The 15,369-nt window shown below is 32.1% G+C and overlaps 1 protein-coding gene across 10 annotated transcripts in view; it reads left to right on the top strand.

Moving 5' to 3' along the window:
• The window catches only part of LOC132697266 (oxidation resistance protein 1), a 69,916-nt gene extending 54,547 nt beyond the window's left edge, over window positions 1-15,369 (top strand). For 6 of the 10 annotated variants that reach the window (XM_060662619.1, XM_060662618.1, XM_060662617.1 and 3 more), the window contains 14 exons: window positions 5,219-5,423; window positions 5,876-6,114; window positions 6,389-6,584; window positions 7,233-7,425; window positions 7,486-7,660; window positions 7,720-7,944; window positions 8,033-8,160; window positions 8,987-9,301; window positions 9,953-10,092; window positions 10,166-10,398; window positions 10,879-11,007; window positions 11,312-11,386; window positions 12,723-13,004; window positions 13,198-15,369. In XM_060662619.1, coding sequence (XP_060518602.1) covers window positions 5,219-5,423; window positions 5,876-6,114; window positions 6,389-6,584; window positions 7,233-7,425; window positions 7,486-7,660; window positions 7,720-7,944; window positions 8,033-8,160; window positions 8,987-9,301; window positions 9,953-10,092; window positions 10,166-10,398; window positions 10,879-11,007; window positions 11,312-11,386; window positions 12,723-13,004; window positions 13,198-13,509 — 2,847 coding nt within the window. In that variant the 3' untranslated portion in view covers window positions 13,510-15,369. The remainder of the gene's footprint in view (window positions 1-5,218; window positions 5,424-5,875; window positions 6,115-6,388; window positions 6,585-7,232; window positions 7,426-7,485; window positions 7,661-7,719; window positions 7,945-8,032; window positions 8,161-8,986; window positions 9,302-9,952; window positions 10,093-10,165; window positions 10,399-10,878; window positions 11,008-11,311; window positions 11,387-12,722; window positions 13,005-13,197) is intronic. The other 4 variants (XM_060662613.1, XM_060662615.1, XM_060662621.1 and 1 more) reach the window with 4 other exon arrangements.

The raw sequence follows: 15,369 nt of genomic DNA, 5'->3' as shown, positions 1-15,369 counted from the left end.
CTTAAAGGTCCAATACAGCGATCGACAAATAAATGCATATTAGTATGTTGTTAAAAATATTGCAATTTCGCTGTATTTTTTTCCGCTCTGTATTGGAATCGATCAAGTTTTTGTAATTCGATGTTTTTGAGAGGTTACCATCAACTTTTATTTAGTAAATTTTGAATTACTAAATTAATTAAATTATTTTGGTCAATTTTTAGTCGCTACTACTTAATTCAATTCAGATTATTTTTGAAACTTATAATTAGCATTTGGGACCGTTATATCCTATTTATTAAAACAAAATAAAGTTATGCAAAATACAATAAAGGAAAAAGACAAATTCTATTATAAGTAGGTAATTACCATTAGTTATTATATTTATATTATATACCAGGTGACACAAGAAAGTGGGAACACTCTATAACTTTTAAAAGGCTTGAGTAAGAGATTTGAAATTTTGAAGGGTTAATATAAGCTGAACCTCCAATTTTTTGACAATATGCAGTCTATGGTTGCACTTCCGGTTTGAGCGGAAACGACAGTTACTTTCGAATTATAAATGAATTTTTGGATTCAAAAGATGTAGGATAGGACGGCTTTTCTCTTTTTTTTTGTTCTTTTAAATTTTTATTTAATTTTTGAAAATTGTGTCTAGGAGGCTGTCACCATCATAAATACTACTTACCTGGTCGCCTGATCATGGGAAAAATTGTAAATGAAACTTTTCTTTACTTGTCTAATGGCAATTAGCATTTAATGTAATGAACTATTAATTTTTTAGGATTACTTAGTTTTTTTGAAATAGCACCCTAGCGAGAACAAAAACTTTTTAAAACCGGTACCAAAATTTTAAAAATCTATTAAAAAATAAGGTCACAGGAAGAAAAATACCAGATAAGTAGATACATGTTTATAAAAACATAATATTGCTTAGGTGGCTTTGCTTCTATCCATTATTAATTGTCAAGATTAAAAATGCAGAAGAAACTCTTGACAAGGTCATGAAGTGGAAAGAAAAGAACATTAGTATTTAAAAAAATAAAATTCAAGGGAGAGCTTCTTCTGAGATTAAACGATTAGAATTTTTTGTTAAAAGTGTTTTATTATGGTAAAAAGTTGATATGCTTTTGGAATACGAGGATACAGTCAAAAACTAACATAAGTATTGTATGTATACGTACGTCATAAGCAACAAGCACGTTTTACCGGAAATTCAGTAGAACGAGAGAATAAAAATATTTTTTTTCTTTTCAAATCTGTCGCTTTTTGGGATAATTTAACACAATATTTTGAAAATCTGAAAATAAAACCTCGAAAATGTCGGTGGAATCGATTTGAATGTGGTATATCAACGTGTGTTACTGTAAGACAAATTTTATATTTACGCAAAACATCACATTCATTTATTTTGGAACTGAAGTTTTGTATTTATTTGAATTAAATAAGTGTGATAGAGACTTTCATAGGATGTTTTCAAAATGTCCTCCTTCTTGTATGCGACACTCTCTGGCTCTAGAAATTACATTCGCTGCCGATATTTTCCGCTGCAATTCGACAAAATCGATAATCAGATAAAAATGTACAAATCGTCAGAATTTTCAATCATGCCGACTTGATGATGGATAGAATCAAAGCCACCTTAGTAATATTTTGTTTTTATAAAAATGTATTTACTTATCTGGTTTTATCCTTCTTGTGAGCTTATTTTTTACCGGATTTTGAAAATGTTGTTGTCAAAATGTTGCAAAAAAAAGTTTCGGTTTTAAAAAGTTTTTGTTCCCACTAGGGTGCTATTTGAAAAAACTAGGTTATCCTAAAAAAATTAATAGTTCATTACATTAAATGTTATTTGCTATTAGACAAGTAAAGAAAAATTTCATTTACAATTTTTTCTATGAGGTGAATAGTATTTATGATGGTCACAGCCTCCTAGACAGAATTTTGAAAAATTAAATAAAAATTTAAAAAGACAAAAATGCAAAAAATATAGGTTAAAATTTAAAAGTTACTGTCGTTTCCGCTCACACCGAAAGTGCAACTATTGACTACATATTGTCAAAAAATTGGATTTTCAGCCTATTATTATTATAATAACCCTTCCAAATTTCAAATCGCCATCTCAAGCCGTTTAAAAGTTGTGTCACTTAGTATATATTTATATTATGCGGTTTTACGCCTTTTATTTTTAATCAAAATAACAAGTAAAACATTAACAACAGTTTGCACATTGTTGGGAATAGGTCAACGTTTCGGCCTTTGCGTAAGTTGTAGAACGAATGTAGCCGAAGTACAACAAAAATTTTAAATGAACATGTTTCTAATTGCAAATACCGTGTGATATTTCACATTTTTACGAGGAGATAAGCAAGTGTGAAACTAAGACAACGTAGGTTCAAAATATAACATTTTCCTAATATGTATCAAAATATATATGTTTATGAAAAACAGTTTATCTCAAAAAACAAGAAATATGGTTTTTGCAGGGTTTTAGAATTTTTTAATGTTGTTGAGATTATATTTGACGTTTTTTTTCTCTCATTTCAAATTTAATAACACGATTAGCAAATTTTATTGTCAAATATATTCGAAAATATTCGATATGAAATTTTTGACCAGGATGTATAAAAGTTGTATAAGTATTTTAGTTTTTTCGAAATTATTTTTGAACATTATCGATATCTGTATCTATCTATATATCTAACTAGTGATGTAACCTGAACTACAGCTAGCTTCTTTACATATTTAAAACTATTTAAAAAAATAAAATCTGGATGGAATCAAAGTAAAAGAGGTAGATATGGTTTAAAAAACGACTGTGGTCACTAAACTTTCTGTCCTTGTTTTGAAATTGTTGTGATTGTGATTGCGATTATGGCTGTATATAAACGATTGTGTTGTATAAACCCACGTTTAAGATTTATCGGAGGCACATTTGTTCATTTTTTAAAGTTTCGCGATCTTCAAAGTTTCAATATATGCTGCAAAAATGCAGCAACGAAGTTTTTTTTTTTTTCAAACAAAACTTTAAATAGCAAATTATTATATATAACTGTGCTTCGAAGTCAACAATTTTGTGCGCAGTTTGATCTTGCGGGTATCGACAAAATTCGTACTGCACTGCTAACTATAGGTCTCTCATTTGTGATAGAATGTTGCAAAGAAATACGTATGTGTTCCTAGGAAAAAAGCTTTTACGATCTGACATTTATTATTAATGGCTTTTCATATTCGATAGCGACACACAATACAGCCATATTATGGTCGTTGACGAATGATTTGTCTACTTGAAGAGCGCGGAAGACTAGGTAGAGAAATCGGCGCTAAGCATTACTTTATATATGTCAATCCAACTTATGGGTGCTTCTCATCTATAAACAGATGGTGGTAGTTCTTAATGTGTAAATGTGTCACCTTAAGATTTTCGAAAAATCACTTCCAAATTATTATACGAAATAATTTTAAAGTTATTTGCAGATTTTTTTTAAACATTATTTGAATAAATAAAATTATAAACATGCCTACGGGTTATTCGGGTCAAACTGAGAATCCTAAAATAAAATTCGTCAATTTTGTGTTAACGCCAAACGTCGATCAACATTTGTTTTGGTGTCGTAATTCACACCTTCATTGTTGTTCACGTTAATTTACAGTAGAGAACTAACCACTCATTGATTATTCATTAGGACCTGATGTTTCACAACATAATAAATCCAAATGTTGTGCATTTAAATCCTTATGGCAGTAATAATTACATATTTTGATTGGGAAATGTCTAGCAAATGTAAAATCTACATTAAAGTAACGTTCTGCTTTTGCGAGGTAAAACTAATAACCTTAAACATTTTGAAAATGGAAAAACTTAAAAAATGTTCTCGAGTTTATTATGAAAAGAAATTTCTTATAATAATTGTTTTTGCTTACGCCTACCGTTTGTGATTTGTAGGGTTTATTTTTTTTATTTATCAATAAATACTCGCGCCGCGTGTTTTATCTCAGACTTGTATGTAAGTTTATTTTGCAATAATTATATATATATATATATATATATATATATATATATATATATATATATATATATATATATATATATATATATATTGTGTCAAGTCATGAGCGCTTAATTTATATGGCTACTGTACGGACAGACAATCGAGAGTCACGACAATTGCGGATCAGTTTCTACTTATAGCAATAGCAAGTAGAAAAATTTGACGCCAGTTGGTGTTTTAGAGGAAGAATGTTTGCAAACTATATAGTTCTGTAGTGAATGAGTGATGTAGTAGCAACACTGTAATATTTATTGTGTATCTGAATTTAAACCTAATTTCCTGTAAGGAGGCTAAAGGCTTAATTGCGACATATACCGGCAAAATCATTGATCCACTCAATACTAACAAATTGTAATTTTAGTTATTTTTGTTTTATATTACTGGACAATTTATCTCTCCTATTTTTGATAATTTATTAAGTTCTACGATTGCTATGACTGATATTTAAAGAAATTCAGTTAAAGTGATACAGATTTTGAGCTTTTGTCCCTTAATGTCAAGCCACATCTATTCTTGAAATTAAAGTTTTTCGTTTACTTTGTTATTTTTGATTTTTTTTAAAGAACCTCGATTTCAATTGGTCTCTATTTTAGAAGGAATTAAGCTGGTTGATAAGAATATATACATTTTAAAATCGCTTTTAAAAGTTATCAATTCATTTGTGCTTGTTACTTAAAATTAGTTTTAAAAATAACTATGAGACCTAACCTGAAAGAGGATTTTCTAAGGCACAAGTCTGTGGGGTTACTTGAGCTTCGTTTTCATTAAATGAATACCCATTTTTGATAGCAAAAATATTGTTGAAACTTTGTTGAAATAGTTTAATGTAATTTATGTAATTTTAATTTTATGTATTTTTTTGTTGTAATTGCAACGCAAATCATTGGATCCAAACACAGTTTTCTATCCAATAACGGAGAAAAAAGTCTCTTATATTAATTTGATTTAATTTATGTATGTTTTAAATATCATCACTCTTTCATAATTTTTAATAAGAATGACTACAAGAAGTTGGTGACATCAAATAGCGACATTATCGAGGGTAACCAATGCCTCTACATACGTAATCTCAATCCCAAAAAAAAACCCGAATCCAAGTTTTTATGTGGATATAAGTATATAATTTCATAGTCTTTTTCGAATATATTTTTAACTTTCCTACAAATATATTTTTTTTAATTTAGGTAGCAGATAGAGACACACTTACTTCTGTAGCGGCGCGTTTTGACACGACGCCTTCTGAATTAACCAAATTGAATAGGCTTGGGACCCCTTATATTTTTCCGGGACAACAACTTTATGTTCCCCTCAGAGAGTCAATCAAAGACGAGTCTGAAGGATCCACCCCAGTTGAAGATCTTCACGATGATTTGCCCGCCGAAGAAAAAGGTAAATTTTACTTCTTAATACTCACCTCCAAAATAGGCAATCCATGCATTGTGATAAACCTATGATCGTAAATCTTCTTTTAAATTTTAAATCCAGTTTTAGTAATTTTTGTTTTTGTAGGAAAATTTCATCCATGTTCGTGCATTTTTGAAATTTCAGCAGAAATTGTTACGTTTTTACGTTAAAACATTATTAAACACACTCGCAAGGTTTCGATTAAAAAATCGAATTTGCTACAAAAATAAAGATAATTAATTCTTGTCAACTAAAATTTAGGAAAATGAGATAGTTTAAGACGTGTACCACTCCACAGAGTGTTTTATTTATAATTGTTTAATTTTTTAAGTCACAGGCTAGGTTGTGGATAAACTTAACTCCCAATATAAAATAAAAGTAACTATAATGGTATTTAAAATTAAAAAATTCTGATAATTTCTTTTTATTGTTTTCAGAATTGCTTGAAAACCTTCGGCCGGTCAGTCCGAAACCCGGACACGTTGAAAGGGTTCGAACACCTTCTACCAACCAAAGTATATCTGTTGAACAAGATGAGGAACCTATATCTATCACCAGGGAAAGATTTCTTAAAATTAACGTTAGACACATTACCGACGGCGAAGGAGTGGTGGCAGGTGTATTATTGGTCACTCCAAACGCTGTGATGTTCGATCCATACGTGTCAGATCCTCTGGTAAGTACAATTTAATTTTTATAATATTCTCTATAAAATAAACATTAGCGTACCATTTAAATTTATCCGGAAGCTTTCAACATGTGTAAATATTTATTTTTTTGTTCTCTTGCCAGCTAAGTGTTTTGCCAATTTTAGAAAAAAAATGCTTCCAAAATAACTTTTTGCGTTATTTAAACACGTTATAGCCTGGTTGAAAGTTAATTTATTTTTTATCATTAGTTTTTTCTTTTTGTTTCGGTGAGGGTAACTTATGTAACTTTTTAAATTATAGGTAATAGAAAAAGGACCAGAGGCTTACGGCGTTGTAGCTCCTATGGAATTTGTTGTCAATATTGCCATTTACACTGATATAGCGCACATGCGAGTTAGTCATCTTGAAAGTGCTATGAGTGATAAAGCTGAAATCTATTACCCTAAACATGAAAAGAATTCGCAAATTGTGAAAGACGGAACGTTTTCAGAGTTAGGTAGGTTTAACGTTGGAAAAAATATCTAAAAGAATTTCCTTAATTAAATTCAATGAAGTGCTGTGCTGTGAAGCTGTGGACAAATTTACGCTTCAACTTGTATCTGAGTTTCAAATAAAATGAAAGTTTACGAAGTGGCCGAAACAATGCTTAAATAGTACTATCAAGGCAGATAATTGATACTTATGCGAGAATGTTTTAGAGGCTTTTGGAATCTCTCAATGCTGTTTTTCTGCTAAGTGATGAATTATATGATGGTGCCTGGCCTATTTTCGCAGTAGCCCGGAGCTCATTGTATTTATGTATCTAAATTAAAAAACATAATAGGATAGAGATTATGTAAAATTGCCCATTATTGTACTACATCGGTACCTAGAGTTCAAAAATAAATAGTGCTACTTAATAGTGGCCGTAAGAACTGTAAAACGGGATTTAAATTGACTGAATATTCAACATCTATTCTTAATATTTCAAAAGTTTGTCGATCAGTATAGGCAGGGTCTATATATATAGTAGCTATGTGGCAAAATATGATACAAAAACTGAAATTTTTAAAAGGTCTTTGAATGTCTAAAATAATATTTCTTAGTAACTTAATTCTTACAAATTTGCTTTAAAATCAGGTTTGATAGTTGGTGTAATTTTTAGTAATTGCCACCGATGATGCAGAATCTGTTTGCTCATGTACCGAACGAGAAGGAGATGCTTTTCCAAAAGCTTTTGAACGTGACTTGGTTACTCCTACAAACTTAGACAACCCTGAAAATGAACATAGATCTCTCGAGGAAAGGCGAAAGTCATTACTAGATCATCACTGGCCAATGACTTCTCGCGAAAGGCAGTAAGTGGAGAGAAAATTTTAATGTAAATTTTATCGAGAATTGGGACGTTTTCTGCGTAGGTCAATTGATACAGACGAGATACCAGCAATTTCTTCATCTATTCAAGAAGACAGCACTGAAGAGAAGCCGGATGATGACGACGACGACGATGAGATCAAACAGAGTTGCCACGATTCTGGTATTGACATTAGAGAATCTAGTTTGCCTCCTGTTATTCCAGTACCAACGAAAAAGGTATCAATTAAACGAAATTTACTGTGTCGTGCATTAACTTCATGTTGTTTCGGATGCAGCAGTACAGCGATGCCGATATAGTATTATCCAAAGATTGGGTGCCTCCAATAACCATTGCCTCTTTGACGGTCGGCAGTGATACCGAGAGCCCGGCGAGAAAGAAAACCAATAGTGTGTCTTTTAGCTTGGATTCGAGTGGGGATGCTGACGCAATAACGCAGCTCTCTTCAAGTTTTGTTAATTCCAAAGAGGATGCTGAAAAGTCTGACAGCAAAAAAAATAGGGTAAGTAGACTGGTAACAAATATCAGTATTTTATAAATTTTCCATATTTGCAAATTGGCCGAAAACTTTTTTATGTCATTCATTGTAGATGTTAAAAAGACTGTCTTATCCATTATCATGGATGGAAACCTTAGGAGGGGATAAGGATGATGAAAAATCGCCTAGTCAAGTCGCAGATACGCAATCTTCATCAATGTTTTCGAAAGTATTTTCAAGGTGAGGAGGAATATTATAAGAATCAGAGTGGATGCATTCAGTTGGTAACATCTGTTTGTACAATTTGTTTGAAATCGATGCTCAACAGTATAGGTCAATTGTTTTTCTCTCATATACAGCATACAGAAGAGTTTGTTTGCCTTTGTCGCAAAATGCAAGACCATTTGTAACAAGCATTTTGACGAGGTATTTGCGAAAATTAATGTAAACGTCATATTTCTTGTTGCTCAAAAGCTTGTAGAGACCATAAATATGGTTCTCACGGATCTACAAGCCAATTAACAAAATTTAAGTAAGACTTAAGTCGCGGTTAAGATTATGGATAGACATGGAAAATCGTGCAAAGTAAAATACACAAACACATTTCACCCAGGTATAGCCATCGTTCTTCCAAAATTGTAAACAATTTTCACTATCGCTTTGAAACAATCAATAGGAATACGAGAATAAACTAGTGCTTCTTGTGCTATGACGTTTCGCTGTTGACATTGATCTTCAAAGCTCGCAAACTTTTAGATCCGAAAGTCACTATCATATTTCTATTCAAATTAACTTGCGATAAATAAGAATGGCGTTTGCTCAAGGCTAATCGCATGGTATCTCTTAATTTGTGTGTTTATATCTCCGCATAATGTCGAAAAAATTCAGAAAATAGTTAAAACGCCGTCTCTCACTAAACTGCTGAAAATATTGTTAATGGGTGAGGCGGAGAAAACAAACATTAGTAGATAACGTTATACCCAAGAAATTGTTAGGTCATGAAATTTATTTTTTCATGCCTTATAAGCGAATCTTTTGTATTTTGTTTGGTTATCGCTGCCGTCAGCTCACCAATTCATTTGGATTTCCGCACGAGTCTATTCACAAAAACGCCATCCGAAGACAGCGGTAGTTCCGGAGGGCCACAGTCTGCCGGAAGTGGGGGACCACCTCTTACCGGCGAGAGTGGCGCCTCTTCGTCGTCGAGTTTTTTTCCAACTAACATTATTAGTTCGGTCGGGGCTTCTGTCGGGGCTGTTGGCGCGCAAGTCGGCGCCCAAGTTGGGGCAATGAGTGATTTGGTAGGGGCGCAAGTAGGCGCCATCGGTTCCACTGTCGGAGCAGTGGGTGCGCAAGTCGGCGCTTCAGTTAGTGCCGTGGGGTATGTCTGTGTGTTTCGTCTCGCTCTAGTAGAAGCCACTTATTCTGGAGTTATATTTGGTTTTCTCTGTTACACTCACACAGATCCACGGTAAATATCAATCACAGTATACCAAACAAAATTGCCCCGAAGTCTATTCGACATATTTAAAATAAGAAGACTATGGTGCTCCAAGTGATAATGATCTACTATTGATAGGAAATACCAATGTCCATAAGTCCAGCTGTTTAGAATATACAGGGGGCTCCAATTTGGTACATTACGACTCAGCTCGGTACATTGAGACGAATCTTAAGGCATTTTTTTTTCAAGGAGTCAAAATATGCTCCTGTTTTTTATTATTTTCTTTTATTTAACTGTTTGTGTTTCTAACTCCACACACATAAAGTTTTCGTGAAAAAATTAAATAAAAAAATTTAGAAAGTTTGTAACGGCAAAAATCGACAAATTTAATTGTTTTTTATTTTTACCATTATTGACATGTAATATTCGTTAAAACGTAACACTACCCACAGCAAAAAAACTGTTTTATTAATTTTGACAAATACGCGCACATATAACTTTTAGTTTTTATGTTTTGCTAGATGGTAATGATTAAATTAGTGAAAAAATTGTTTTTCGATATGTGTTCCATTTTTCGTTTGCTTGCAGGCGTTCGTCTGTTGGAACGTTGATGAGGCAGCCGACAGAAAGTAGTAAGAAAAAAGACCAAAAAGAGCCTCCTCCAAAGCTTGATTATAGGTCTATGGTTTCCGTTGAAGATATGCCCGAATTATTTGCCTCTTTTGATAGTAAGTTTTTCTATCAAAGATCAAAAATTATATTTAATTAAAAATAGAGTTTTCCTAAATGCTTTTCCTTCAGAGCTTATCCCAACGCCAGCGCGTTCTTGCGAAGATCCCCCTTTATATTTACGCTTGCGGATGGGAAAACCACTCAATAAAAAAATTCCCCAGTCTACCCCACTGATGTCCTACGGCAAAAAGAAAATGCGTCCTGAATATTGGTTTAGCATACCAAGGAATCGGGTAGATGAATTCTATAGATTTGTTCAGGCTTGGTTTCCTCATCTATATGGCGAGATTGATGAAGAAAAGGTAAATAGTTGTTCTGATTCTTATATATGCGTGACAGTTTACATTGGTGAGAAAAATTATATTGTTTATTGTCAGTTTATTTCTTTTATGAATTCTTCAAACACTATAAGTAAATCTAGTAAACTATGTATGCCTAGAAGAAGAGTACAAATCCGCATATTCACATGGTGGTAAACATTATGTATAATTTTTTATGAGTAATGAAAACACGAAATTCTATGTGTATTCACTTTTTTCTTACAATTATTAACAATAAGTTGAGTTAAAAATGGCCAAGTTTATTATGAAATATTTATCGGACCGACGTTTTTATTTTGCGTTAAATTTTATTTGTAGTAGAACTGCTGTTTCGAAAATAACCGCTACTAATATGATGCAGTCAACAAAATAAAAATGACTAAATTAACCATGAAAAATAATTTCTGTCAAATTGAAGTTTAAAATGACATGCTATTCTAATTTGTAAAAAAATTTCCGTAGATTTTGGAGAGAGGTTTTAGTCTTGTTGAGGTTGATACAGAGTTGTGGAGTGAAGAACCTACCCCTTCAAATAGTCGCCACGGCAGTCAAGGGGAAGAGATTGCGGAAATAAGTAAGGAAAGCTGGGAGGTATGTATCATTTATTTTACAGTGGTCAGGTTGAGGAGTATTCATCTTACCATTCATTTATTTTTTCGGTTTATTTATGACTTACTTTTAATAACCGAACCAATTGGGAAAAACTCAGATTTGCAAAAAACATCTCAAGCTTATTGCTTTTCCCTCCGCGTAAAATGAATTGTGAACACTTTCATGAAAACCAAATTGTTCGGTTATTTGTTTTAATTGAAAGATTTCAAGTTCCTAGTTTTTGTTGAATTGGTGGGCCTTAGCTTTTGATAGAAAACACTCATGCATATGTTTTTGGGTGCAGCTTATCAAGGCTCCCTATGTTAAGATCTACAACATCATCAAGACACAGACTACGTCTGAAGGAAGCGTCGATGAGGTGACTCTTGAATCACTCACAACACTATTACTGTCACACCAAGCTGTTTCGAATTTGGTTTATTTATTTCAAATTCTCCCTTAGCAAGAGGGATTAATGAAAGTTCTCTTGATTTTTTCATTCTGACTGGTTCAATAAGTTTAGACTCAGACTTTCTACATACCTCTTCTTTCTTTTTCTAATTTAACGCTATTTAGTTTAAATGTTTTTTTACTACATAAGTAAATACTGTGACAAATTATTATCTTCAATTACTTTAATTATTGTGTGAAGTGTACATTAGTTTTGAACAATAATTTCTGAGATCCTATTTTTATTTCTCCCATTTGGTTGCGACTTTTTGAAAAATCCCTGTGTATTCCTCATGGAATAAAGAAACGTGTTTTATATTTCTTACCGTCAAATGTTAAAATCAAGCGAGGCAATAGTGTTTTCCAAATTTTAGTACATTTTTACACAGTAGTGGCTTTTTAGAGAAAATCAAAATGAATGTTTGATGTTAGCTCTAGATGAACAGTACAGTACTTATCTAGTTGTTGAAACAGTATAAGTGTGTGCCCCTTCCTCTTTTTCTATTACTTTCCCAGACTAATACGGTGATTAGTTGTTCGTGTTCACAATATCGATACCGCCTGTCGTAAGTGATTCTAGAAATTAAAACGATATTTCCAATTTCAGTGGCATTCAATTGCATGACGTTTGGAAGAACCTGTTGCGACCTGCGCATTGGCGTTCGTTATTCAATCTTACAAGATTTTGCTATCCAGCGATATTATTGTTATTTTATTTAAAGCCCCTCTGTTTAATACCCAGTCATTATCAGATGTAGATAACTTCACTAAATTTAATATGTCTGAAGTGATTTGAATAATTTAACAAAACATTGTATATTATTACATTTGCGCGGGGGTTATTTTTACTGTTTTCTCATATTCGTATTGTTTTTCTTTGATCCTTTCTGTTAAAAGTTCGTCCAAATATTGGTTTTGCTGTTATTGAAAAGATTGCCTCGGATTTAATTCAATTGTTTTTGCAAGTCCATTGTCGTTTAGCTACTCTTTAATATCATAGAAGACATTAACCATGTTGGGGTATTTGTTTACTTTCTGGAAAATGTTAGGTAGCAAAGTAATGGTGGTAATTATTTCTTCTCCGAGATAAATTATTCAAATCAGGATGTGTTTGTTTAGAATGCTTTTGTATTTTTTGTGGTTTGTTCCAATCTATTCAGTGCAAGATTTATTCGAGATCAGTTTGAATAGATTAACAAATTGCAACAAATAAGTCGCACTTGACTTTAACTTTTATACAAGTGTCTAATATATGTTTTTCACAGACTATTCCCGTTCCCGAGGAGTTCAAGAGGACATTTTATGGTTCCGGCACACCATCGATAGATATAGAGTTCACAGTCCCAGAACTGATAGGAACCACGGAAATATTGACCGATTACCACAGGGAGTCATTATGTAGGCATTTGCCAGCCAGAGCAGAGGGATATGCATGGACCCTGGTGTTTAGTACGAGTCAGCATGGATTTAGTTTAAATAGTATGTATAGGAAAATGTTCAAATTGGAGTCGCCGGTCCTCCTAGTCATTGAAGATACTGACAATAATGTAAGTGATTTTTTTTATAACATATAACATTTATTTTATTTATATAGAATATAATTCTTAACCACAATATTATATAAAATAAAATGCAATTTTTTTTAAATTTTAATTATTGGAATGTAATGTAAATATTTTAAATTTTCAAAATTTCACCAAAAGGCAGAATATATAGCGTAAGCAATATATTTTCTTTCAGGTTTTTGGTGCTCTAACTTCATGTGCTCTTCACGTGTCCGATCACTTTTACGGAACTGGTGAATCCTTGCTCTTCAGGTTCACCCCCGAATTTCAAGTTTACAACTGGACGGGAGAGAATTTATATTTCATCAAAGGAAATAATGAATCCTTGAGCATCGGTGCGGGAGATGGAAAGTTTGGCCTTTGGCTCGATGGGGACCTTTATTTAGGTCGCTCAGAAAAGTGTAAAACCTATGCAAACGAATCACTCACCCCAAAAATAGATTTCGTTGTCAAAACCTTAGAGTGTTGGGCGTTTATATCATGTTGAAAAAAAAGAAGAGTTTTTTGTTATCCTGAATATTGAATAATGATAACATCATTTTTCAGTAAGTAAACCGATGGTGCATATCAAGAAATGAGAGTACGGATTTTTAAACTAAAATAGAATTGCTTTGTAGTATTGACATACTGCACAACCACTATTTAAAATAGTTTTTAAGTTATGTAGACTGTAAGATGATCGATCAACTGAAGAATTAAACACAGTTACCATTTACTTAATGCAATACATTGCGCCTTGGATGTATCCAATTGCTGTGTACTCACTTGCAAAAGAGAGAAGCCCGCTTTGTTAATAGGGTGTGATTTTATTAAAAGTATTCAGTTTCTTGTTGCTTGTTTTTGTTCACAACGAATTTAATGGCATACCACAGCTTTCAAGTGCTTGTGAAATTTTTAAGACGATTGTCTTCAAAAATGTTGGAAACAGGAGCTTAAGTTTGACAATATCTAAGTCAGGATTCATTTTTACCAATCAAATAAATTCTTCGATGAGATAAAAGGTCGATGTCATTTTGTCAATTAGGCATTATAGAAACCTGCCATATCCATAGTCAATTTACAATTTAGACATAATTTTTGTTACAATTAAAAATTATAGGATTCCTTTAGGATCTTGTTTGGTAGAGATAGGGTTGCTTAAAAGAGTGAATTGTATATTGACGTAATGTCTTAGAAACCAACTATAAACATTGTTCTGTTTATTGAATTTGTTCATACAACCATGGAGGGTTTGTTTAGTCTATGATCCAATTTGGGATAACTACCTATTTTATTACCGCAGGTCTAATATTAACACAATATGTGGCCAACTATCAGGGGCCAATAGATCTTTCAATAGAGGCCTAAGGATATCTGTCTTTACAGGCGACCATCTAAAGTTGAACTTTCAAATTTTACTGAAGTTTGAGGTAAAGAAAAATTGCCGCAAATCTAAAAACGCTCAAGGTCTGGAATCAGGAATTTTTCCGCTAGTACTGTAGAGAAATTTAGTATATTGCTTTAAATCTCATTTGATATATTGTTTAATCAAAAAATATATTTCACAAAAAATCTAAAAAGAATTATGTCAATGAAGATTGGAACTTCAGTAAATAATTTGGACGTGTCTATAATATTTTTTCTTTTTGAGCATATATATTTTACATACCTATATATTAATCATCAAATCATTTGGTAATTTAGCCTTGTTACTGGTTAAAAGTTGTAGTATAGAAAAAATTTGATGTGTGTTTTTATTGTCTTCTTTTGTTTATTTATGAAGTCTGGCCTTAAATGTCTTGTCAGAATTCTGGTAATATATTAAGTATTTCTAAAATGCGCCTTCTTGTCTTGTATTTTTTTACACAAACATAAATTACACATTGTGACCAATATTCCTCCATTATTTAGTATTTTATATCTTTTTTTGGATGTTCTGTAAACAAAAGAGTTGTCAAAAATTGTATCGCCTTATTAAAAATAAATTAATATTGTTAATATTTTCCTACATAAAACCATTGCAAGCCTGGATATCTAAATTATTAAACTCATATAAATATTTGTGAATAAAATAAACATGGCGGAAAAAATTTTTTTATGTATTGAAAATATATTAATCAGATTATTTTATCTTGGCTTTAAGCAATGATAGTTTGCATTTGGGAGGTTACAACTTATCCCGCATCGAAACTATGTGTATTTAGATTTGATAATTAAAATTTGCTTTTTAGCCTGCAGCGAAAATTGAACAGGTATGCAAATTAATCTATTGTAGATTAGTTTTATCAATGTCCTTTTGTGTATAAACTTTTGTTAGAAATATGTAAAAAATGTATATAACAGTATATTAAATGAATTGATAGTTGAA

The sequence above is a fragment of the Cylas formicarius genome, unplaced genomic scaffold (assembly GCF_029955315.1).
Source record: "Cylas formicarius isolate icCylForm1 unplaced genomic scaffold, icCylForm1.1 PGA_scaffold_1__22_contigs__length_36826433, whole genome shotgun sequence".
In the NCBI taxonomy this organism is placed as follows: domain Eukaryota; kingdom Metazoa; phylum Arthropoda; class Insecta; order Coleoptera; family Brentidae; genus Cylas; species Cylas formicarius.
Note: the sequence above shows the minus strand (reverse complement) of the source record. Positions and strands in the feature narration are given on the sequence as shown.